The 27,791-nt window shown below is 34.2% G+C and overlaps 1 protein-coding gene across 1 annotated transcript in view; it reads right to left on the minus strand.

Moving 5' to 3' along the window:
- Positions 1 to 12,710: 12,710 nt before the first annotated feature.
- The window catches only part of LOC126889558 (uncharacterized), a 40,671-nt gene continuing 25,590 nt past the window's right edge, over positions 12,711 to 27,791 (minus strand). The window contains exon 2 of the mRNA XM_050657934.1: positions 12,711 to 13,245. Within this exon, the coding sequence (XP_050513891.1) occupies positions 12,802 to 13,245 (444 nt within the window). The 3' untranslated portion in view covers positions 12,711 to 12,801. The remainder of the gene's footprint in view (positions 13,246 to 27,791) is intronic.

Genomic DNA, 27,791 nt, shown 5'->3' on the forward strand with positions numbered 1-27,791 from the left:
AGTAGTAAGGACGGCGAGAGACGGTTCCCCAATAGGAAGGCGATCAGTGGGAAGACCACGAAAACGATAGAATGACAACTTACTGGAGTCACATTGAAAAACAGACAGAGTTATGTCTACACAAAAAGATGAAGAAGAAGAATAAATGAATATAATGAATAAAATGATGCTAGGTAATAGTAATTTTAACAAATATTTTTATTGATTTTATTTTAGCTCCAGGTTATTGTTGGAGTTGGAGTTTACTAACGACATTTTAAATTTAATAATATAATATTGAATAATAAAATATTATGAACAATATAAAGGTAGATACACTCCGGCCAAGAAAATGGAGCTTAGTAACAAATAAAAAACAAAATGTTGCAAATCCTGTAATTGCAAAAAACGCTCAGGGAGTTTGTCAGTGATTCAAAGTCGGTGTCAGTGTCAGTGTCAGTTTTTTTAACAGTAACAGTGATCCAAAAAATTTTTTACGGCACAAAAATAGCAACTGTAACAATTTGTTTAAAACATTTTTAGAATTTTTAAGTGCTTATTTTCTACAGTCTAAGTCTACAGTGTTAAAAATATTACTCCGCTTACCAAACTACTACAAACGATTGCAAAAGATGCTTATGTATTAAAAACTCTCGCCAATGACCAAGTAAAAATAATGCCTCAAAATAATGAAGTCTACTCTCTTATAACAAAAGCACTAGAAGACAAAAATACTGAATTTCATACCTACCAACTCAAAGAAGATCGCTCATTCAGAGTTGTACTAAGAAATGTACATCCATCTACAGATATCAACGAAATTAAGGCGGAAATCCAAAGCGTAGGGCACGAAGTCATAAATATCAATAACATTCGTCAATCAGGTACAAAAAAGCCATTACCACTGTTCTACGTTGAACTAAAACAAGCCGAGAATAACAAAGATATATATGAGATCGATTCATTGTTGAACTATAAAGTAATTTTTGAACCTCCACATAAAAAGCGTGTAGTACCTCAGTGCATAAAATGCCAACGCTACGGCCACACCAAAAATTTTTGCTACCTTTCTCCAAGATGTGTTAAATGCGCGGGTAACCACAGATCTGATCAGTGCTCTTACAAAGAAAGAAACAACCAGGTGAAATGCGTGCTGTGTGAAGGAAATCACCCAGCAAACTATCGTGGGTGCTTAGTCCACAAAGAGCTGCAAAAAAGAGCATTTCCACAACTGAGAAACAAACCAACAAGTCAGCCTGTCCAATCAAACCAACACTTAGTAGTCCCGAATGTAACCTATGCTCAGGTAGCAACCGCTGGTAATCAAATACCATCAAATACAGCTCCCAGTCTTCAACAATCCACTGACATGCTCGAACTTAAAAATATGATCAAACAATTGGTAGAACAAATGAGCACAATGTTAAACCTCTTAACCGCTCTCATTGCTAAAAAACCCTAAGATGGAGGAGTTTCTAAAACTAGCTTCATGGAACGCCAATGGCTTATCACAACATACACAGGAAATCAAATACTTTCTGCACCTTCATAAAATAGATATACTGCTAGTATCCGAAACTCACTTTACACAAAAAAGTTACCTTAAAATTCCAAACTATACTATATATACTACTAATTATCCAGATGGATCAGCACATGGAGGCTCTGCTATTATAGTTAGAAATACAATAAAACATCATAATGCTGGCGAGTACCAAACAAATCACATTCAAGCGACCAATATTGTGGTTGAAGACTGGGATGGACCACTTACAGTATCTGCGCTGTATTGCCCCCCACGACACTCTATCACAAACGAACAATTTAAAGATTATTTCAATTCACTTGGGAGCCGCTTCATAGCAGCAGGGGACTATAATGCCAAACATACCAGGTGGGGATCAAGACTAATCACTCCGAGAGGTAGAGTTCTCTTAAATATCATAGAGTCAAATAATATGGATTATTCATCAACCGGCGAACCAACATACTGGCCCTCGGACAGAAATAAAATCCCCGATTTGGTCGATTTTGCTGTAGTTAAGAACATCCCTAGGTCTAATATAAAAGCTACATCATGCTACGAATTATCTTCTGATCACTCGCCTATACTATTCACAGTTGGAACCCAGGTACTTATTAAAGAAATATCCCCCTCACTTTATAACAGACGCACACACTGGCCAAAATTCAGATCTATACTGGAGAACAAGGTGTCTCTAGACATTCCACTAAAAACCAAAGAGGACATTTTTCTTGCTGTGGAACAACTAACTACAAATATCCAATCAGCTGCCTGGCAAGCAACACCAACAATACAAAATAAATGCATAATAAATGACTGCCCACAAGTTGTCAAAGAAAAAATTTTGCTAAAGAGAAGACTGAGGAAAAGATGGCAACAGACCAGAGATCCTGCTGATAAGCGTAGATTCAATAGTGCATCAAGGGAATTAAAAAAGCTCTTCGAAGATCTCAAAAACCAATCACTTCAGTACTACTTGGAAAATTTAGATTCCACTAAAGATACCGATTATTCGCTATGGAAAGCCACGAGAAAACTGAAACAACCCCAGAAACCGTCACCTCCAATTAGAAAATCGGACAGAGAATGGGCTCGTAGTGCACAAGAGAAAGCAAGTTGTTTTGCAGAGTATTTTTCCGAAGTATTTACTCCCAATCAAGTGAATTCACCTGTGGAAGTAGACGTATTCTCATTTCTTCAAAGTCCATATCAAATGAGTTTGCCTATTCCGAAATTTAAGTCGTCCGAAGTCATCTTGGCTATTAATAATTTAAACGATAAAAAATCTCCAGGGTACGATTTGATCAGTGGAAAAGTATTGAAAGAATTACCTATCAAATGCATAAAACTTATAACGTTTATATTCAATGCCATATTAAACTTAGGTTACTTTCCTGATCAATGGAAAGTGTCTCAGATAATAACCATTCTGAAACCGGGGAAACCTCAAGAAGAAACTACATCGTACAGGCCAATCAGCCTCTTGCCAATCACGTCTAAAGTTTTCGAAAAACTATTGGTAAAAAAACTCGAACCCTGGATCAAAAATCTAATTCCAGACCACCAGTTTGGATTTCGATCCCATCACCCAACAATCCAACAAGTTCACAGAGTGGTAAAACATATAAATGCTGATTTTGAGGCCAAAAGGTACTGTTCAGCGGCATTTCTTGACGTTAGGCAGGCATTTGACAAGGTATGGCATGAAGGCCTCCTATACAAGCTAAAAAAGACATTACCGCACAGCTTTTACATTCTTCTTGAGTCATATTTGTCAGGTAGGTGTTACTTTATTAAACACCAAGATGCAATTTCCAAACTCTATTCTATCAAAGCTGGCGTACCACAGGGTAGCGTGCTGGGACCTACCTTGTATCTCTTGTTTACCGCAGATATACCTCCACCTCTTCAGGAACCACTAGAGGAGAGACCACTTACAGAAGAAATGATGCTAGGAACATTTGCCGACGATACTGCAATCCTAGCCTCACACACAGACCCTATTTATGCCTCGCATATCCTTCAAGCGTATCTAGACAGAGTACAAACTTGGTTTTTGGAATGGAAAATTAAAGTGAATGAAGGAAAATCTATTCAAGTTACATTTACAACACGAAGAGGAACTTGTCCTCCTGTAACTTTAAACAATCACCAATTACCATCAGCCAACGAGGTAAAATATCTTGGTATTCATTTGGACAGAAGTCTCACATGGAGGAAACATATCTGGACCAAGAGAAAGCAACTAGGTCTCCAATTCAGAAATATGTATTGGTTAATGGGCCGTTCATCAAGACTATCTCTGGATAATAAATTGCTGCTCTATAAGGCAATATTTATGCCAATCTGGACATATGGGTTGGAACTATGGGGAACAGCCAGTCACTCCAACATCGAAATCATCCAACGCTTCCAATCAAAAACCCTCAGAACCATCACTAATGCACCTTGGTACATCAACAATAGAATTATTCATCGAGACCTTAAAACTGATACGGTACAAGAAGTCATCACAAAACGTAGCGCTGCTTACATTGCCAAGTTGGAGGATCATGAAAACCAGTTTGCACTTAACCTCCTAGACAATTCCCAAGAACAGCGTAGGTTAAAGAGGTTCAAACCATTGGACTTACCATTTAGAGTAAACTTTTAAACTAATGAGTTAGTAGTTATGAAATGTAATTATTTTGTACAGAACTTTATAAAAATTGTACTTTGATTTTACCAGTGGGTAAAATCTTTCTTGTCCTTAGTCAATGTAAATACTTTTGTTTATTGTTGACACTCAACAGATTGCAAAATAAATTTAAATAAAAAAAAAAAAACAATTTGTTTAAAACATTTTTAGAATTTTTAAGTGCTTATTTTCCGAGCTCTGTTAATATGATGTATTTCTGCACACGTTTAAAGCAAAAAACTTTTAATAATTAGATACAATTATTCTATTATAGAGTGAACTCTCCCTTGGATGGACAGTAGTTGATCCGCATAAACTGTCCGTTTAAGGCAGGTGTCCGTTTAAGGGAAAAACAAATATGATATAATTAACTATTTTTAATGAGAAATAAGCCACAATTTTACTAAAAAAATTATTTCATTAACGTTTCGACGCCCAAGTCGGGTGTCATCAAAATAAATATTACTAGAGTAACAATGTATTACTAGAGTAATATTTTGTATTTTGACAACGACAAATTAAAAATGCCACAAGGAAATAGCTTCAGAACAACAATGAATATGTTAATTTAAAATTTTTAATAACTTTAATAACTAAAATTATTTCAGTTACTTTAATTATATGTACATATAGGTTGATGGCTCAGATCATGCACAAAATTTATTGTGAAATTTAATCCGAAAATAATTTACGAAATTTTAACCAAAACGCTAAGACCTACAAATTAATACAATGACGTCTATTGAACCCAAATATCTTCATTCGACAATTAAGTTAAGATTCATATTTCAGTCAAAACACAAAAATTTATCGAGGTATTTATTATCAGAGTAATAATGGGGTCAGCAATTCTTTCATGGATCAACATACTTACACATTAAAATTTTGCTTGCGTTGCTAACAGTTAAAAGATGTGAACAGATTTGTATTACATAATTAATATAGCGTAAACAGTATTCATACCGAATATCAAATATCACTCGTGTAAAGATCTGTTAGCCCGATCAAGAAATACAAAACTTATCGAAAACCTCCAAAAAATAAATTAAGGATGAAAATTTGGGAATAGGTAGTTGAAATTGTCTATTATTATATAAGAAAATGTTTACAATTCTACATCTCCTCCATTTTACAAAAATGGAGGGGAATACACACTTCTTGGGGTTGAAAATATACATTCAAAATAAGTCCGGAATTGGATAAAATAACTAATTTTAAGCAACTTTTGTTCTATAGAGTTTTTTCACTAAGTCAATACTTTTCGAGTTATGTATTTGCAAGTGAATATGTTCATTTTTATGCTTATGAACGGTTTTTCGCAAGTAACTCAAAAAGTAAGTATTTTATCGAAAAATGTATTCTTAGCAAAAATATAGCTTATAAGAAAGTGAGACAAATGGTGTACATATGAAGTCTGTTGAACCAGTAGAAGCAGAGTTGTAGCTAATGAGGAGTAGGTCCTTCTTCGTCAAATTTCAAATCAAATGTTTCGACGTGAAATAACCAAAAAACGGAGCACTTTTCAGTTAAAATTAATTACAACTTTTTTAAAGTGTTTAAAAAAGGTTTATTTTTGTTTTTTAAAAGAACTTTTAACGTTAAAAGTAAGTGAGTTACGCTCAAAATATTGTTACGCAAATAAAAGGGCTCAACCCTTTTTATTTTTTGGTATAAAAATCGCGAAAATCACCCCCTAATTAGCATCTCAAATAAATTTAATCGTTACCCGCTTCACACTTTACTTTTCTTATGTATTCTTTATATGATCTGTAAGTTTCATCGGTTCAAAGTGCTTCTTTTTGAAATGGCTTTAGTTAAAATGGCTTGAATAAGTCACTAATCACGAGTGTATGCAAATTTTGAACAGTCTTAGCATAACCAATTTTTGTCTACCAGGAAAACAAAAAATCCAAAATAATCAGAACTCAAAACGTACATTTTATTACTGTTTGAGGTTTTTGGTATTACTAATAATTTTTCAGTTATTTTGAAAAAAAAAAAGGAATTTTTTTCAAAATCAGAAATTTTTTTTTATTTTAAAACCAATTTTTTTCAAAATTGAACAGTTTGAACCAATAAAACTTATAGATCATTATAAAGAATCGGCCTATTTTAACCTCAGGAACCTGAGGTTAAGCTATGGCCCATTATTTACCAAACACCCTGTATATAAAAAAATATTTTGATAAAACTGTTTATTTTACGACAGTAAATTATTATTTTTATTTGTTTTTTTTTCTTTAATTTCTTAGTATATAGGGCTATAAATAAAACAGACTCAGTAGTAAATAAATAATTATTTATTATTATTTTTTTTGCTTCAATTATTTATTAATTGGAAAATGTCGTTGTCGTTTTTGGTCGTTTCTCTCCTTTTTTTTGGCAAGGGAGGGATTCAAAATCATTTTTTTAAAGTAATTTATTCATTTGGTAGGTATAATATTACAGATTATAGCTATTTCTTTGCTTTTATTTAACGATGGAACTTAATAGATTAAAAAGTGATGAACTAACTTATGAGTTACTCATTAGAGAGTTACCAATAGGGTCTACTGTTAATGAAAAACGCACGGAGTTACGCCAAGCATTAATAAAATAGAAAGAGTTTGGTTTCATAGAAGAAATAATGGTTGATTTGGACTTCGCAGAGGATTAAAAAATATGTGAGCCTAAATTAACAGATTTAAGTCAGGAAATTGAAACTTTTGATCCCGACAACTGTGAAAATGATTTTAGAAGGATATATTCTCGTTTGACTCATCTATCGACTAGAATAGATAGACTAAGAGGTCCCACGGAGAAAGAAGAAAGAAATCGAAGTTCTCTGTCTAGGATTTGTCGTGAGTTATTTGGGAAGTTAAACCTTGTTTACGAAGAATCCATACCAGTTAGGGGTGTTCCTAAGAGTGGTGTTACAGGCCATGCTCACCCAGACACATTTCAGATTGTGAGTCCTACATCGGTAGTTAATAAAGCCTCAACATCGCATCATTAAGCAATACTTTCTTCCTCTGTAACTAATACTAAACAACACGAAGCACCACAAACCCACTTGTCATTATTAGACACCGAAAATCCAGTAGCTCCGCAATGTTCACGAAGTCTTGGAGATATCATCAATATTGATCAAGGAAATCTGATTAATCTAGAAACCAATCCATGTCAACCAACTGTAGCACCAATGACATCTTTTAGAATTCCTACGATGACCCGACAACAATATCAGACCGGAAGTTATGGGCACACCGATGAACTTTCCCATCCTAGAATCAGATTTGCAGGCAACTCTTGTGTAGTGACTTTCAATGATTTTAGTAGAAATTATCCAGATGACGATCAAACCAGTAGGCTGCCATACCATTTTAGTAACTTGAACATGTCTCCTATACCACCATCACGTTATGTTCAAGATATAGGAAGTGTAAAATCCTATCCCGACATCCACAGATGGAACGTTGGTGAGTTTTCCCCGGAAATTTCTCCGTTTTTTGGTTATTTCACTTTAAAATATTCGATTTGGAATTGGACGAATAAGGACTTACTTTTCATTAGTTACAACTCCGCTTCTACTGGGTATACAGATTTCATGCGTACTCCATTCTTTTCACTATTTATAAGCTATATTTTTACTAAGAATATCTTCTTCGATAAAATACTTACTTTTTGAGTTATTTGCGAAAAACCGTCTAAAACATGTTTTTTGTTGTTAAAAATGAATATATTCACTCGCAAATAACTCTATATTTTTCACCTCCGAGAAGGGGTATTCCCCTCCATTTTTGTAGAGTAGTTAACTTTTTCTTATATAATAATAGACAATTTCAACTACCTATTCCCAAATATTCATCCTTCCTTTATTTTTTTTGGGTCAGATTGTTCTTTGATCGGGCTATGTATCAATTTGAAACGATAAAACAATTACCTACAGTATCATACGCAAAGCATGCGAAACATGGGTGCTGAAAAGTCAGAAACAGACCTTTTAGAAAGATTGCAGAGAAAAATGCTAAGAGCAATATAATATGGAGGGGCGAAAATAGATCAGTGGAGAAGAAGAACCAATAAAGAACTGGAAGAACTGTATAAAGAGCCAACGATAACGATGACGATCAAAGCACAGAGAATAATATTTGGGGCAAATCGAAAGAATGAGAAGTAAAAGAATGTCAAAATGGTACTCTTACGTAGACCATAACAAAAGAGAAGGAAAGGCAGGCCAAGAGAAAGATGGGAGGACAGTGTGTACGAAGACCTGAAGAAAAGTAACATTGAGAGATGGAAACAACTAGCATTGAACTGAAGGAGAGGGAAGTAGGTGGTGAAAGATTGTATAAATGGACTGAATTGTAATTATATAAAATTTATAAGACTAAAATAAAATGTAATCAGAAATGTAAACGTTTTATTCCTAGGCCAACAAGGAATATTGAGCTTAATAAATAATAAAAAATGTAGTTTTATATCGTAAAATATTTGGAAAAAGTTCTTCATTTTATATTTACTATCCACATTTGCGGATACGTGCTGTCGTGCACGGATGGGTGCTGTCGCCACAATTATTCAATGTGTACTCCCAACTAATATTTCAGGAGGCACTATGGGAAAGAATTGAAGGTGTAAGGTGTAAGGAATGGAGGGAGCATCATTAATAACATAAGATTTGCAGACGATACCGCAATCATGGCAGAGAATATAGACAATTTACAAATTCTCCTATATATCATTAACAGAGAAAGCAAAAAGATGGGACTAACAATGAATATAAATAAAACCACATTAATGGTGATCTCAAAAAACCCTGTTGACAACATACATCTGACATTGGAGGTAAACCGATAGAAAGAATCGAGAGGTATAAATACCTAGGAGCAATTCTAAACTCACAATTATGTCAAGATGAGGAAATAAAGGTGAGAATAGAAATAGTGTTATAAAAAATAAAAAAATCAAAAAGGATTTATAAAATTCAAGTTAATGTTTACAAATAAGAAATTGAGTATGGACATTAGATTGAGGTTCGTCGAATGTTATGTTTGGTCGCAACTACTATATGGGGTAGAAGCTTGGACTCTAAAAGCACAATCCGTAAAAAAATTGGAGGCATTCGAGATGTGGCTGTATAGGCGTATTGCGTATAGATTGCAAAAGACAGAGAAGCGTTTAAAAAGGTGATCGCCAACCTTGGTTAGAAGACGGCATAAGAAGAAGAAGAAGATACGCATTTACACATCATTTTTACTGTCAACGTCCGGTGTTGAGTGTCAGTTGTCAGTTGAAGGGTACAGGTTCATATATCGCCGAATTATTTTTGTTTGAAAAACCGTCCATATAGAGGAGGTGCCCGGCAAAGGGAGGTGTCTGTTAAGAGAGAGTTTACTGTATTTCATATTATTACTAGAATTTATTACTTTATTAGAGCTATTTATCACTTTTAATTCATTGTTTCAATTTTTTTGTGTGTTTTTATGCTTTTACTTACTTCCGAAGTAACAATCACTAAAATTGACTTTTCAGCCTAGGTCCAAAATACCTATACGCGATTTTCGGCAATTTCGTGAAATGAAAATATTTACCTAAATTTATTTTTTAATAAGGTTATTAAAAAATAATTTATATTATTTAATGGACACTTTGAATTTTGTACATGTATAATATACTAATTATAGAAATAGTCCGTTCTTTAACGGTAAAATATTGCAAAACCTCTAAATTTTAAAGAACCGCTTGAATTGACATGAAATTTGGCATACACATAGCTAACAAGTCAAAGAAAAAAAGTGATATTGTGCCGATATGTGCTTTTGCCCTGGGGGTGGTTTTCACCCCCTCTTGGGGGTGAAAAAATATTCGTCCAAAGAAAGTCAGGAAATGGATAAACTGGCTAATTTTAAGTAACTTTTGTTCTATAGAGTTTTTTCACTAAGTCAATACTTTTTGAGTTATTTGGCAGTGAATATGTTCATTTTTTCAACAAAATAACCACGCTTTTAGACGGTTTTTCGCAAATAACTCAAATCGTAAGTATTTTGTCGAAAAAACATTCCTAGCAAAAATATAGCCTGTAAAAATTTTTAAAAATTGGTGTATATATCACGTCTCTATACCTGGTAGAAGCAGAGTTATTACTAATGGAAAATAGGTTCATATTCTTCAAATTCCAAATGGAATACTTTAACGTGAAATAACCAAAAATGAAGCACATTTCGGGGAAAACTCATTACAACTTATTTAAAGTGTTTAAAAAAAGCTTCATTTTTGTTTTATAAAAAAAATTTCTAGCATCAAAGTTAAACAAATTACGCTCAAAATAATAAAGCTAGTCCCTTTTGTTTTTGGTAAAAAAAAACGAGAAAATCACCCCCTAATTAGTATCTTAAATGAACTTAATCGTTACGACTTACAAGTTTCTTGACTCGTGTATATATTGTTTATATGATCTGTAAGTTTCATCGGTTCAAAGTCCTTATTATTGAAAGGGCTGTAGTTAAAAAGGGTTGAACGAGTCACTGATTACGAATGTATGAAAATTTAGAAACACCAAATCTTAATCAATTTTTGTCTAACAGAAAAACAAAAAATACATGATATTCAGAAAAGCAAATCTGACTTTTTTTGTTTTTCGAGATTTTTGGTATCTCTAACAATTTTTAAGTTATTTTGAAAAAAAAGCATATTTTTCAAAATTTAAATTTTTAAAATTTTTACTTTGAAACCAAATTTTTTCAAAAATAAGCACTTTGAACCGATGAAACTTACAGATCATATAAACACAACATAAGTAAAATAATTTGTGGAGCGGTAACGATTAATCTCATTTAAGCTGCTAATTAGAGGGTGGTCTTCCCGATTTTTTTTTGCAAAAACAAAAGGGACCAACTTTATTTTGAGCGTAACTTGCTTAAATTTAATGCTAGAAACGTTTTGTAAAAACAGAAATAAAGATTTTTTTAAACACTTTAAAAAAGTTAAAATGGATTTTCCCCAAAAAGTGCTTAATTTTTTGGATATTTCACGTCGAAATAATCTATTTAAAATTTAGTGAATATGAATCTATTTTTCATTGGCTATAACTCTGGTTCTACGAGATCCAGAGACCTAACTCGTACACCATTTTTTTTACTTTTTTATAGACTATATTTTTGCTAAGAACGTCTTTTTCGACAAAATACTTACTTTTTGAGTTATTTGCGAAAAACCGTCTAAAAATTTGGTTATTTTGTTGAAAAATGGACATATTCACTCGCAAATAACTCGAAAAGTGTTGACTTAGCGAAAAAGCTCTATAGAACAAAAGTTACTTAAAATTAGTCAGTTTACCCATTTCCGGACTTATTTTAGACATATATTTTTTCACCACCGAGAGGGGGTGAAAGTCACCCCCAGGGCAAAAGCACACATCAGAACAATATCACTTTTTTTCTTTGACATGTAAGCTATACGTATGCCAAATTTCATGTCAATCCAAGCGGTTCTTTAAAATTTAGAGCAAAAACCGTGAAAGAATGGACTAAGATAATATATTTAATTTAACGCTAACTATGAAAGCAAAGCAGATCTGCGATTACTCATATTTAAATAACAGCTGCACAAAATACTACGACCGCAAATCTATAACAATGAAATGTCTGGCGTCTGGGAACGTTTACACAGCGTTGCCAAATAACGGAAGTCACAACGAGCGGTGTGGTATACGGAAGTCCCTACGCGTTGTGTATATCACGTGTATTCTCGTACGGGAGCGACACTAGCGCTGATGATATACCGTCGTACTAAAATCTGATCTTATGAGTATATTAGATACGATGTGACTTCTAGTGAAATTTTTGATATAAGCCTTCTAATACCATCTAGTAGCCAAATTCGTAAAAATTTAGGCAAAACGTTGTGACTTCCGAAATCGGAAGTCATAACGGTATATATGAAGTGACAACGTATTACGAGTATCTACTTTGGAAGTTACATGGATACATGTATCAATATATATATATATATATATATATATATATATATATATATATATATATATAATCCTAAACCCATTTACCCTAAGGTGTCGGGTTAAAAGGCATTATACATATTTAATTTCAATTCAGAGATCATTACCATCTTTCTATTGAGTACTGGGAAGCAGATTTGTTGATCTTTACCTCGGTGAATTGATATGTTGTGGAGTGCAACTATGTAGACTCCCCATGTCTATACATTCATCACCCTTTATTCCTTGAAATTTTTAGAAGGATGGGAATAGGTAAAAGAGAGAATATGTTTCCGAATTAAGAAATTAAAAAATTGTATTATTTTCAAACATTTATTTGTTTGAAAATGGAGTCTTTTTTTTCGACATTTTGTTATTAGAGGTCGCTATCGCGTCTTAATGTTAGGTATATTTGGTAATTGGCATGAACGGCAAGGGTGTTTATTTTTCGATTCAGAGCATTATTACAGTGCTTTCCTGATGAGAATAAAAGAGTTCGAAATGGTCCATAGAAAGATCGTAATGGTCTCTGAATCGAAATTAAATATAATGCCTTTTATCTAATAAACAACCAATTTATTTAAAATATTCATTACAAACATCTATAACTATTACTAAAGATATTCAGGATACAATTTGATTACTCTACACATACGGATCACCAAAAAAGCTATCCATTAAGGCCACCAAACGGTGCAAATACTGGTCTCTGGATTTAATTTTAACTTCTTTAATAAAACTCCCAAAGAACTCGTTACTTTCTTCATCAATCAGATCTGGAACTTCGTCGGTTTCAAGATATAACAGCTCCAAGAATGTTACTGTCAAAAGAAATCCGTAAGGAAGATATGTTTTTAAATGTTCTTCGAAGGTACTTCGTGGAAATAATTTGTCAGCATCACTACCTAATCGTTTGAGAAATAAACAAAATTCACTGTAGTAATATTCCACAAAATCTTTGAGTTTTGGAAAATCAGACGATGATAAGTTGATGTAAAGAAAATAGGATAGATCAATTATCGGTGAATGAAGACCAGTTGCTTGGAAATCTAGCAGGACCATGTGAAGTGGAGTAGTTGTATCGTTATCCTAAAAAAATAAAAAAAACAATGAATAAAATTAGACACCCAATTTAACATCAATTAAACTGATAAGGGCATTTAAGTTATATTCCTTAAAACAGTTGGAGAGGTTGTATATTATAACAAGAATAAAAAACCGCTGAACTCCATAAAAATGAGTGGGCACACAATATTCCAGCTACAAAAGATTTGATATAAATATTACGTGGCGCAAAACTGTATTTTCATTTTGATGGAAAATTAAATTACAGTTTTATTTTAAAAGATTGTTTCATAGGAATTGCTATATTTGAAGTAGTGTTGCCCAAAATCAGTCTTGGTCTTGTTCTTGCGTTTTCGCAAGAGCAAGGCCAAGACCAAAACGGCCTTATTTGAGCAAGACGAAGACCAAGACTTACCGTGCAAGATTTGAGCAAGAACAAGACTAAGCCTGCAAGACTCTTGCGTCTTGCAAGTTGCAATTAGAACTGAGGGTCGTTTTATGAAGTACATAAATATATTAGTTCGGGTAGATTCTTAGGTAGGTACCTACTCTATGAGAAGCAAAAAAAAAATTGTAAAATTGGACTTATGCGCCTTACGAACAGTACCATAAACAAACGTACATTCTTCGCTCTGAAATTAATATAATTGTCCAGATTTTGAGAACAGCCGCCCTCTATTCATAAATTAATGTATCAAAACTTTTTAAAAACATGTCATATGCTGATAAAAAATATACCTACCTAATAAGTAGTTCAATTTTTTCCTTAATTAGTTTTCTAGGAATTTACGTCAAAACCAGACGGGCCACTCTGCAGCGCTACTCTGTGGATCCACAGAGTGGCTGAAACTGGCGATTTTCTAACGCCGGCGACTACGATGCTAAGTGGATCGTTTGGAAGGGTGCGGTGTATAATGTAATGGGTGAGAAAAAACAGTAAGTTTGTTCAAATGATTAAAAACTTGCCGGCTAATATTTTTGAAGTGAAAACTTCTTTAGGGACGTTGTGCGATTTTTGGATAGGGGAAAAAGCATTGAATTCGCGACCGACATTGCGTCCGTCATCGCGACCATCATTGCGACCATCATCGCTTATGCTATATATTATTTGTATGTATATATAAATTGTATAGAAGTATTTAAATTTAAAATAAATGTAAAACCTATTTTAGGATGGGGAAAAATATTTATTTCGCGACCGTCATAGCGACCGTCATCTCTTCGACGAAAAATAAATTTTGTACGTATCTATATTATGTGTATCTATACATAAATTGTATAGAAGTATTTAAATTTAAAATAAATGTAAAAGCTATTTTTCGATAGGGCAAAAGGATTTATTTCGCGACCGTCATCGCGACCGTCATCTCTTCGGCGAAATAAATTTTGTTCGTATATGTATTGAAGTGAAAACTTCTTTAGGGACGTTGTGCACTTTTTCGATGGAAAAAAGCATTAAATTAGCGACCGTCATCGCTTCGATGAAATCAATTTTTGAAGTGGAAACTTCTTGAGGGACGTTGTGAACTTTTTGAATGGGGATAAATGATTAAATTAGCGACCGTCATTGTTTGACGAAATACATTTTTGAAGTGAAAACTTCTTTAGGAACGTTGTGCACTTTTTGGATGGGGGAAAAGTATTGAATTAGGGACCGTCATCGCTTCGACGAAATAAATATTTGAAGTGAAACTTATTTAGGGAAGTTGTGCACTTTTTCGATGTAAAAAAGTATTAAAGTAGCGACCGTTATCGTTTCAATGAAATCATTTTTGAAGTGGAAACTTCTTGAGGGACGTTGTGCAGTTTTTGGATGGGGAAAATATTATATTAGCTAACCTTCATCGCTTCGACGAAATAAATTTTTGAAGTGAAAACTTCTTGAGGGACGTTGTGCACTTTTTGGGTAAGGAAAAATTATTAAATTAGCGACCGTCATCGCTTCGACGAAATAAATTTTTTAAGTGACAACTTTTATAGGGACGTTGTGCACTTTTTGTATGGAAGAAAAGTATTGAATTATGACCGTAATCGCTTCGACGAAATAAATATAAGTGAAACTTATTTAGGGACGTTGTGCACTTTTTCGATGTAAAAAAGTATTAAATTAGCGACCATCATCGCTTCGACGAAATAAATATTTGAAGTGAAAACTTCTTGAGGGACGTTTTGCAGTTTTTGGATGGGGAAAAAGTAGTAAATTAGCGACCGTTATCGCTTCGACGAAATAAATTTTTGAACTGAAAATTTCTTTAGGGACGTTGTGCACTTCTTGGATGGAGAAAAAGTATTAAATTTGCGACCGTCATCACTTCGCTGAAATAAATTTTGTACATATATAAATTATGTATAGCATAGGGCATACGCATCGCGTATACCGTATATGATATAGGTATAGCACTTCTTTTAGGATGGGGTAAAAGCATTGAGCTCGTAATTTGTATACTATAAGAAGTTTTCACTTCTGTCGGCACTCCCACGAGTGCCTTTAATTTTAAAAAAGTGTGTTCGTCAGAATCAGTGTTTGTAATGTCCATAGTTTTAAATATATTATAAAATTTCAACGCTTTTGAAAAAATACAAATAAACTCCATAAATGGAATTAAGAAGAACCAGATAAAAACAGCTATATCGCAGAAAAAAGCACATAAAAATTCAACCAGTACATCTGGTATCCTACAGGCGTAAAATAGTTTGATACAACCTGACAACTACATACGTGAAAGTGAAAAACATGTTAGCTTGCAACCCCCTTTTGACTGATACCTTATCGTTTTGTTTTCAACAACAAACAATAAAACCTTTTTTGACCTAGAATGGGACCCCACTACTTAACATAAATAAACAAACAAGATTGTGAGTACCTATTTGTTTTGTTCAGTTCAAATGCATCCAATGTATTCATATAATAAAATGTAAATATACAGGGTGTTTCATTATTAATTGTCCATACAGTAACTGGAGAAACCTTAGCACAAAATACGAAGATTTAACCTAAATCACTTAAATAAAATGTGGTTCCTTACTGAGTTACAGGGTGTTTTATCTAAAAATTTAAAAACTATTTTTGCTTAGCATTTTAGAACTATTAGACGTATTCTTTTCATACTTGGCAGAAAGTGCTACTACTAGACACCCTACTAAATTATGATAAACAAACGTTTCTAGCTACTACCAGAGGCGTACGGCAGGGGATGGTTAATGGTTGACCCTTCTCAAATTCTACGCCACTGGGGGAATTACTATTTTAGTGCTATTTTTAGATTCTACAATACTTTCTACGTGCATAATATACTCTTCATTGGTAACGGTAAAGTCATTAGTTTTCGAGATATTTGAAGTTAAATGTGAAACGGCACAGTTATTTTAATTAATTTATTATTTGATTAAATTTTAAAACTTATTTGTACCCAGTACTTTAAAACTATTTGGCGTATCCTTATCATACTTGGCAGAAAGTGTAGGTACTGTACACCCTACTAAATTAAGATAAATAAGAGTTTCTAGCTACTACCAAGAGACGTACGACAGGGGATAGTAGCTGGTTGACCCTTCCCAAATTCTATGCCACTGACCAAATTGCTATTTTAGTGTATTTTTTTATTTTGCAATACTTTTTATGTAAATAATATACCCTTTATTCGTAACGATAAAATGATTAGTTTTCGAGATATTTGAAATTAAAAATGAAGCGACACAATACACTGATCAAAATAACCGTGTCGTTTCAGTTTTAGCTTCAAATATCTCGGAAACTAATGACTTTATCGTTACGAATGAAAAGTATATTATTTTCATAGAAAGTATTGGAGAATCCAAAAATTGAACTAAAATAGCAATTTCGCCAGTGGCGTAGAATTTGGAAAGGGTCAACCATTCACTTTCCCCCGTCGTACGCCTCTGGTAATTGCCATAAACGTTTGTTTAACATAATTTAGTAGTATGTACAGTACCTATACTTCCTGCCAAGTATGAAAAAGATACATCCAATAGTTTTAAAATACTAAGCAAAAATAGTTTTTAAAATTTTAGATAAAACATCCTGTAACTCAGTAAGGAACCACATTTTATTTAAGTGTTTTAGATGAAATCTTCGTATCTTGTGCTAAGGTTTCTCCAGTTACTACATGGACAATTATTAATGAAACACCCTGTATATAGCGAAAACATTGCTTATGGAATTTATTCTTTTCGGCAGGGCTACCTTCTTTAAAATCAGAAACAAATAATTCAAAGATGACGTCCCACGGTTTTCCTTTTAATGCCCTATAAATACGCCCTCGGGTTCTTGTATCACATATTATATTCGGTCTGTTTTGCACTTCAATCAAAAACCGTTCCGAATCGAAATTCATTTTAGGTGCTCACCCTATAACCTCTCGTAAACATCTGCGGCAGCTACAAAAGCGGTCCGTCTGAATTGGGTTTCACACAAGTGGACGCCACTAGCAGTGACGCTCGGCGACTGTGGCCGGCTACACTCGCTCGTCTGGGTTGCGACGGCCACTCTACATAACAACCCACGGTAAATCATCGTCAGCCACTCTGTGGATCCACAGAGTAGTGCTGCAGAATCGCCCGTCTGGTTTCGGCCTTATACACCACAAATCATATCGATATATAGAATAATAAGACTATTATGTATATTTTTTCTGCTGAGTGTGATTACGATAACGAGACATACTAATAACAGATAATGCCGTGCCGGCTATACCGTGTAACCAAATACCCAAATATTTAGTAACGATATCACAGTATAAAGAAGGACCCTCTTTATACTGTGACGATATACTGTCTACGAGGCACTCAACAAAGAAATATTTACAGTGAAATACATACATGGAAAACAAAAGGACATTTACAGCTGTTTCTTCCGTAGGTAGTTAAATTAAATTGGTCATTTGTTTTATCAATCGACTATTTTTTTGTTACTCTTTGGTTGATATACACTACTCCAAGAAATTAACGCACCATCTTAAAAACGGGTCATTTTTGGTGTCTCGAATTTCCTAAACTTGTTCGATTTAAGTGGTTGATAATTTGATTTTTTATTTACTTGATTTTAATGTTTGATAATAATATAGCCTTATTCTATATTAATATCGCTGTAATAATATTGTTTCTAGACAGGTAAATTGTCATTGTATACCGGGTGTACCGATCAAATTGTAATTTTTTTTCTCAAAGTTCGCATCACCCTGTGGAATATTCTAGCATTTTTATAAAATATTGAAATTAAAACCCAACTATAGCCTCATATTTTCTTAACATTTTGTTTTTTGATTCATTCGCTTATGTTGGATAAAAAAAGTTAGGTACTTTTTTAACTAACCATGTTTTTCATCGATACAGGGTGTTTTTAAATAAGTATGGCAAACTTTAAGGGGTAATTCTGCACGAAACATAATTTGATAGTTTGCTTTATAAATGTATGTTCGCAAATGCTTCGTTTCCGAAATAGGAGGTGTTAAAATTTTTCTTACAAAATGACGATTTATTTAATGCTCTAAAACCGGTTAAGATATGCAAATAAAATTTGGTGGGTTTTAAAAGGTAGGTATTACGCATTTTTGACATACAATTAAGAATTGAATATTCACCATTGGCGCGCATACCGCATACGGGTAACATGTCCCATTTGTTTAGAATTACCCCTGTGATGTTGGGGGTTGCTGGACGAAGACACTCCCGAACAAACAAACTTAAACTTTCTACATATCTTTATTCTTACAAGGTTAAAGGTACAGTTACAACTACGTCGACCGACATTATAGTTAGGATAGGTCAAGGTGACCCATATCTCGGTAACTATATCCCCTGACCACGCGCCAGCAGAGTTCAGCGAACACACTGATACAACAATGAATGTCTCAGGTACTCGACCTTCCCACTTATATCTTATTATATTAAAAACAATGCCCATATGTATTACCATATATGGTTATGCTATACGTATTTCAATAATGACGTGTGCTGTGTTTGCAGTCTTGCGAATGAGTTGAATACTTTGAACTTTGCTACTATCGTAATAAATTATACAAATTGCAACTATAATATTGACCTTATTCTTATAACAAATAAATTAGGAAAATTCCGTGAGGGTTGTCGTGTACCATCACATCTCTCTGGGCGGGGAAAAGATGAAAGGGAATTTCAGTAACAATTTCCTTTCATCTCTATTTTATATTATTTATGCTGACTGACGTCTCTCCTTTATAAGAAAATTAAACAAACATATTAAAGAAAATGAGAAAAGAAAAAAAATGAGATATATAAATATTTACACTGAACCTTAAGTACTAGTAAAAGTCTTATGGTGGACTATTATTACACTTTTACACTATAACACTTTTCAGTACTTATTCTTTTTATATATTATACAGCTTAACGTTATTCTTATGTATGACTACTTGTTTACCCTTTTTCTCAATAATTACGTTAGGCGTTTCATCTTTAATTACGGTATATGGACCCGAAAACAAACAGTTAAGTTTTGTGTTTGGCTCCTTTTTTATTAATACCTTATCTCCTGGTTTATAAGTTATTTTACTCGTTTTGGCATCATATATTTTTTTTTTGCTGTGTTTTGTATGTGTTAGTGTTTCTCTGGCCTCCTTTGCGGCTACTTGTAGTCTGTATTTCAGTTCCATGGGATAGTCGTCAAAATTATACAGGGGTTCTATTTCGTTTTGAACATTTGTCGGCAGTCTACATATTTTTCCGAACACTAATTCGAACGGAGTATAACCCGTTGCTGAGTGTACTGAAATGTTATACGAAAAACAGAAATATTGCACCCATGTACTCCAATTTGTAGGGAATTTTGATAGTTGTATCCTAAGGTACGCATTTAAATGTTTGTGAGTATTTTCTAAAGCTCCTATTGTTTCGTGGTGATATGCTGTTGAGTTTAGTTTCTCTATTTGCAATAATGAGCATGTTTCCTTAAATGTTCTTGCCATAAACTCTGAGCCTTGGTCTGTGACTATTTTTCTGGGTACTCCATACCTCAGAATAAAATTTTCTACCAATGCCTTGGCTACTGTTTCGGCTTCTTTGTTCTTTATTACATATCCTTCTATGTATTTACTTAGCTCACATTGCAGTGTCAATATATATCTATTCCCACTGTCATCCATCTCAAATGGTCCTACTAGATCTATAAATATTGTGTCGAATGCGCAGGTGGCAGTCGATGTGATAGTTAGAGGTTGTTTGGTTATGATAGAATGCTTATGTCTTTGACAATCGTCGCATCTCTTCACAAATTCCTCGATATCTTTTCGTAAACTATTCCAAAAATAATATTTCCTTATATTTTTGTACATTCTATTTATTCCGGCATGCCCTCCTGTTGGTAACATGTGAAAATCATTAATTATAATTCTTCTTAATTTTTCATCTGCTATATTCTGTTTGTCTTGTACTATACATATTTTGATATCTCTTTCTTTAAATATTTTAGGATCCTTTCTTATCTCTTCAATAATTGGCTGATTCTTATTATTCTTTACTAGTACTAGTTCCTTTATATTCTTTTGTGCGCACATTTGAATCAAGGCTCTCAACGATGCTCGTAGCGCAGACGTTGATCGAGGTTCTTGATATGTCGAGTTTCTCAACGACGCTCGTAGTGCAGACGTTGATCGAAAATCTCGAATCAGATAAATAATATCGTCTTCTTCATTGTACAATATACTACTATTTGTATTTTCTTCAGCCGAATCTAGCTTCATTGTTTTGCAATCGTCCTTGTCTATCAGTTTTACCTCTACCGCACTTTTCGGGAATTTCAACAATTCGACTACGTCTGGTTGATCAGTCCATTCGTTCTTCGAATCGGTGATTTCCTCCTGCTTTTTCGTTTGTGCTCTCGTCATCACTAATATACTTTTCTCTGAGTCCTTATTTAGTTGCTTTAGTTCTTCTGATGTAACTTCTATTCGTGATAAGGCGTCAGCTGTTACATTTTCAGCTCCTTTCACGTATTTAATTGTAAAGTCGTATTCTTCTAACTTCAATCTAAATTTGGTTAATCTGCTGGAAGGGTTTGTCATACCAAATAGGTACACCAATGGTCGGTGGTCTGTCAAAATAATAAATTCTTTCTGTAGAAGGTAATGTCTCCATTTAGCAATGCTCCATACTATTGCCAGTAATTCTTTTTCTATCGTAGGATAATTCATTTCCGCTTTATTAAGTGTTCTACTGGCATATGCTACCGGTTTGTCATTCCCGTTTGACAAAGTTGCTCCTAGTGCGATGCCAGATGCATCTGTCCGTAGAATAAACGTGTTCTCCTCCGATAAATCTGGGAATTCCATTACGGGGGGGTTTGATAATGACGTCTTGAGGCTTTCAAAAGCTTTTTGGCATTCTGTTGTCCACTCAAATTTTACATTTTTCCTTGATAGTCTATTTAGAGGTGCGGCTATTTCTGCAAAATGATTGATATGTTTTCTGTAATAATTTGCAAAGGCTACGAATCTTTTTGCTTCTTTTGCATTTTGTGGTATTGGATATTGTTCCAATGCGGTGATCTTTTCCGGATCTGGTGCTACACCTTTATTCGAAATCTTGTGTCCTAAATATAATAGTTCTTTTTTCATAAACTCGCATTTAATTGGATTTAATTTCAGATTTACTTTCCTTAGTCTCTCTAATACCTTCACTAAATTCTGATTATGCTGTTGTAGACTGTTGCCAAAGACTATCAAATCATCAAGATATATAAACATGTTTTCATAATTTAAACCTGACATTGCCATAGTCATGGCTCGTGAGAAACATCCTGGGCTTGTCTTTAACCCCATCGGAAGTCGTGTCATTTGATATTGACCTCTATCGGTTGCGAATGCTGTGTACGGTCTGGACTTAGAATCGAGTTCTATTTGGTAATATCCTTGGTATAAATCTAAATGTGAAAAATATGTTGCTCCTGATAAAGCGTCTAGGATTTCTTCTATGCATGGTAATGGAAATCTGTCATTCTCAATTTTGTTGTTTAGTTGTCTGTAATCTATCACAACTCTCCATTTCTTGTTTCCATTTTCATCGTTTTTCTTTGGCACTATAAGTAGTGGAGATGAGAATTCTGATATTGCATTTTCAATAATCCCGTCTTTTAACATTTTGTCTACTTGTCTATTTATTTCCGTTTTTTGTCCGTGTGGTAATCTATACGGTTTTGTATAAGCAGGTGATACTCCTTTTTGCAATTTTATTTTTGCTTTGTATACGTCCGTCGTTGTGCATGGATCGTTTTCTAAGAAAAACACATCGGAATATTTTACACATATTTTTTCTATTGCTCTTTTTTCCTCTAGCGATAAATTTTTTGTGTTTATTATATTCAAAAGTCTTTCGGCACGACTCACCGATTGTTTTGATTCTCCCATGTGGAAAACGTCGAACTTGTCTAATCTTTCGACCTTCGGTCTAAAATTCTTAACAATTATTTCTCTATCATTGATATTTAATATCCTTATTGGTATTTTTCCGTCGACTGGTTTTGAGACTGTTCCTGCCGAGAAAATTCCTTCCGCTATCTCCTGTGGTATAGTTACAAAATCTCCGTAGTGTGTCCCGATCTCGAAAAAAAATAATTTTTCACATCTCCTAGGTATTATTATCGTATAAATTTCTCCCATAGATAGCATTTTAAAATCTCTTCTCATTCCTTCTACATGTAACGATAATTTTAAGGATTCGTAATCTATTGTAGCAAAATATTGGTATAAAAAATCGCTACCAATAACCCCATCGACTTTATTTGTGAAACTCTTCATAACTGCAAATTCCTGTGTCAACGTTATCTTCTCTGAGTTATCTAATATTTCAAGGTCACACAATAAGGTTCCCCTTGTATATATAGTTTTTCCGGTAACACCTCGCAAGCTAATACGTCGGGTTTTGTTTATGTCGGTGTAGTTTTTATCTAAACATTCTTCAAATAAAACGCTGACTGTTGCGCCAGTGTCAATTAATAGTTTTTTGCGTTTTCCTCTGTAATAAACATTAATATAATTTAATCCACTTGCTGTGGAATTATCTGCCTCCATTTGATGGGCCACGAAAAAAATCTACTTCTTGTATTGTGCTTGTGTGTGGTTGCTCTTGGCGGGGCTGCTCCTCTGTTGCGAAATATGCTCCTGGTGAATTTCTGTTGCTGGGGTTTCTACCTTGCGACCAATTATTATTTCTCCCTCGATGACCATGTCCTGCTCCTCTGTTTCTTTGAGACCTACCTCTGTTATGATATTGTCTTACTTCGTTTCCATTTGTATTTCTATTATTATATGTCTTGTTACCTTCTTTTCTCCTGTCAAAACTATTTTTGTATCCGTTTGTTGTATTTCTTCTTCCGCCTCTATATGTTTTATTCATGTGGTACATTCCTGCAGTTTCCGTTCGAGTTAGCGATTCTTCGTTCTTTGCGCTTGTTATCGCTTCCGCTAAAGTGCTAAAGTTCTTGGCTTTCAAAATTGTCTTTATCTTGTCATTTTTTAAACCGTTAGTAAACACGCTTATTGCAATTTTTTCGTTTACTTTGGCCAGCACTTCTTCTGCATCTCTGTTTCCCTCTGCTTGTGCTATTGTTAATTTAGCCATGAGCTCCTCTAAACTTCTTCCAAATTTTTCTATTGACCTATTCTCTTGTTTCGCTGAGTTGATCTCCGCTGACAGAACAGGGATAGATTGTTTTACTAGAACCTTTTCTTTAATATCGGTTATTAGTGCCGCGTTTGAGTTGTAAGTGGTCTTCAGTCGTAATTTTGCTGCTTGCGTTAGTTTCACCTTCAACAGGTACTTTGTTAGTTGCGGTTTTCCTTCATCATCTAAAAATTCATCGTACAGTTCAATTGCGTCTATGAATGCTCTAATTGATTCTTCGGTGTTTCCTATGTGAGGGATCAGGTTCCCTGCTGTTTTCAGTTCGAATTTCTCTCCCATCTTGTCGTTGTTATGTTCAACTTGTCTTTTCCGTAGTTCTGTTTGGACTTTTCCGATCTTTTCTCCAATTTTTGCAATAATATCTGCAATGAATTTGTCTTCTGCTGCCTTACAGCTGTCACCTTTGTATATTTTATGCACCGTCCTAAACTGTTCCGTGATAGTCCTGAGTTTTTCCACCCATTTATCTGTGATTAGCTTATTTTTCCTTCGTTCTATAGTGTCTTTTGTGAGATTCCTATTTAATATAGTTATATCTTCCAGAATACGTTGAAATCTTTCCTCGAACATAAATTCGGCTTGGCCTGCCTACGTTACTCAATAGTATATGGCCTAGTGTCTCGAAGTCTCAATTACTTCGTAAAGCTTATCATTGCCGTTAAGTTTATCAAATATAACAAAATGTAACATATAAAATAATATAATAAAACATAAATGTAAGTAAAATAAAAGGATCAATAATATTGGATAACCGTCAATATTTAAAGTGTCAGTAAATAAGTAAGTGAGTAATTATATAATAAAAAAAAAATCAAAATTTCAATATGAAAATAAAAAAAATAGTCATCAAACTTACTTCATAAGCAGTTAAACTGTATTGTATTAAAAAGAAAAATTACTCACGAATATGGGTTCATGTGTCTATGCATTTGGTCCTGGATTCTGGGCGTCTAACCTCAGCATCTCCATTGATTTAGATACTTCCTGTCGGATGTGGCGTCGAAGCTGCTTCTTCCATCGTCGATACAGTAGCCATCCGACGATGATTATGGCCAGGCTGAACGATACAATTCCCAAAACTCCCGGGATTGATAGCTTCTCGTTTTCGCCGGTTTCAGCTGTCACACCTCCGCTGTTGCCTGCTTGGTTTATGAAGATCTGTTCCTCTTTTTCTTTATTCTGGTTGTTTCCCATCTTACGTGTAGAGCTGCATACCTCAATCTATATGCGAACCAGAAAACTCCATTCTTTAACTTAAGGCACGGGTCGCCATGTGATGTTGGGGGTTGCTGGACGAAGACACTCCCGAACAAACAAACTTAAACTTTCTACATATCTTTATTCTTACAAGGTTAAAGGTACAGTTACAACTACGTCGACCGACATTATAGTTAGGATAGGTCAAGGTGACCCATATCTCGGTAACTATATCCCCTGACCACGCGCCAGCAGAGTTCAGCGAACACACTGATACAACAATGAATGTCTCAGGTACTCGACCTTCCCACTTATATCTTATTATATTAAAAACAATGCCCATATGTATTACCATATATGGTTATGCTATACGTATTTCAATAATGACGTGTGCTGTGTTTGCAGTCTTGCGAATGAGTTGAATACTTTGAACTTTGCTACTATCGTAATAAATTATACAAATTGCAACTATAATATTGACCTTATTCTTATAACAAATAAATTAGGAAAATTCCGTGAGGGTTGTCGTGTACCATCACACCCCTTAAAATTTGCCATACTTATTTAAAAACACCCTGTATTGATAAAAAGCATTGCTAGTTGTTAAAATACCTAACTTTATTGTTATCCAACATAAGCGAATGAAAAAACAAAATGTTAAAAAAATATCAGACTAGTTGGGTCTTAATTTCAGTATTTTATAAATGCTAGAATATTCCACAGGATGATGATATCTTTGCGAAAGAGACACAGTTTGATTGGTACACTCACTAGTACCGATAAAGTATCGGGTACCTATACAACGACAATTTAACTTCTAGCAACAATATTATTACAGCGATTTTGTTAACGAATAAGGCTATATAATATTAAAAAATCACTTAAATCAGACAACAGGTTTAGGAAATTCGAGACATAAAAAATGACCATTTTTATGGAGGTGCCTTAATTTCTTGGAGAAGTGTATAATTCTCGATTTGGTATTCGGTACCAAAATGAGAACTGGCATTAACATATGAAGGGCCAGGGGAAAGAACGATGAATGTCTATCTGCAAGCATTTTCGGTAAAATGAGAAACAAAGTTACATATTCATTGTTTTTACCCCTTGCGTCTAATCTTGTGACGTGATTTTAAGACGATCATCATATTTATTTCCCCTTGTCCATTCACAGGTTGGTAGTACTCTTTCTAAGCTAACAGATTGCACAAAAATCTCAAAATGACCAAAAATTGACAATCATCCTTTTTCCCTCTGACCCTTCATATTGTGCACATCAGTCACCGAATAGAATGCTTTTCAAATCACACATTGTCAATGGTAAATACTCGGAAAAGTACGTAAGTTCCTAATAAAGTTTGGTTAGTTGGAACATAGACACGGTGTTTACGCACATTTATAATGATATCGGACAATACGAACCAGTACGCCAATGCGGCTAATATTGATACATATGTATATGGTTCATTTTTACTACCCGCGTTCCCTCTCTTAAGCAGACGGGATTGAAGGTTGTAGTTCACCAAAGGCAGATTCCAGATTCCCATTCGAGTCAAAACATTCAGAGAAGCAACACACATAATAATATTGCCCTTTTATTTTTTAATACTGTTATATATCTAGTTTACTCAATATACGTTTAAATTCAAAAATATTTACTTAAGTGCGAAGTGATTTATTTTCAACCTTACTTCTTAAACTTCGTACAAACAAACACACGGATCGCTTAAATCGTAGGTTCATACCCCACCCGGTGTCAGTTGTTTAGATATTTATTAATTTGGTTGGTCTTTACTATGGCTGTGATATTAAAGCTAAAAATTGACCTACTCTGTTACGTTGTTCTAAGATATATAATAGTCTAATGGGCAACTGCGAGACTTGCAAGACTCTTGCTGTAAGACCAAGACCAAGACCAAGACCTGGAGCGCAATACCAAGACCAAGACCAGGTGTACTGTCGCAAGACCAAGACCAAGACTCTCTAAGTCTCGTCTTGGTCTTGCATTTGGGCAACACTAATGCTGAAGTTAAACGCGCCACAAAAGAGCTTCAAACTTCAAACTTTATCAAAGGTACTCTTTTGTGGCGCGTTTTACTTCAAATATAGCAAATACTATGGAAATTTCTTTCAAAATATAACTGTAATTTTATTTTCAATAAAAATGAAAATACATTTAAGCGCCAAGTACTATTCATATCAGCGCTTTTGTGGCTGGAATATTGTGTGCGCTACTCATTTTTACGGCGTTTAGCAGTTTAGCAATGAATAAACTCGAATGCAATGTTTCTCGATTACACGTTAAGCATTGTAAATGCCTTTGTCGCATTATCTCCCAAATGGGCTAGTGGTTACGACACTAAACTTGTGACAGGGCAATCCAAGTTAATGTCCCAGCCATCCCAATATTTATTTTTTCAATACAATTCTGTGTACATCGAACGTACACTAGATTTTTTTCTATTCGGAATAGATTAAAAATATTGGTATGGAAAATGTACTGGGATTGCCGAATCAAGTTTAGCGTCGTAACCACTATAACCTTATATACCATTTCGGTGATATTGGTGTAATGCATTATAGTTTGGAGCTCGATAACTTCTAAACGGTTTAACCGATTTTGATCGCTTAACATGAGTTTGACAGGTATTTAAAAGTAGTATCTGATGCCCTCAAGGAAAATATGTTATTTAAAGGTA

This window comes from Diabrotica virgifera, chromosome 8 (assembly GCF_917563875.1).
Source record: "Diabrotica virgifera virgifera chromosome 8, PGI_DIABVI_V3a".
In the NCBI taxonomy this organism is placed as follows: domain Eukaryota; kingdom Metazoa; phylum Arthropoda; class Insecta; order Coleoptera; family Chrysomelidae; genus Diabrotica; species Diabrotica virgifera.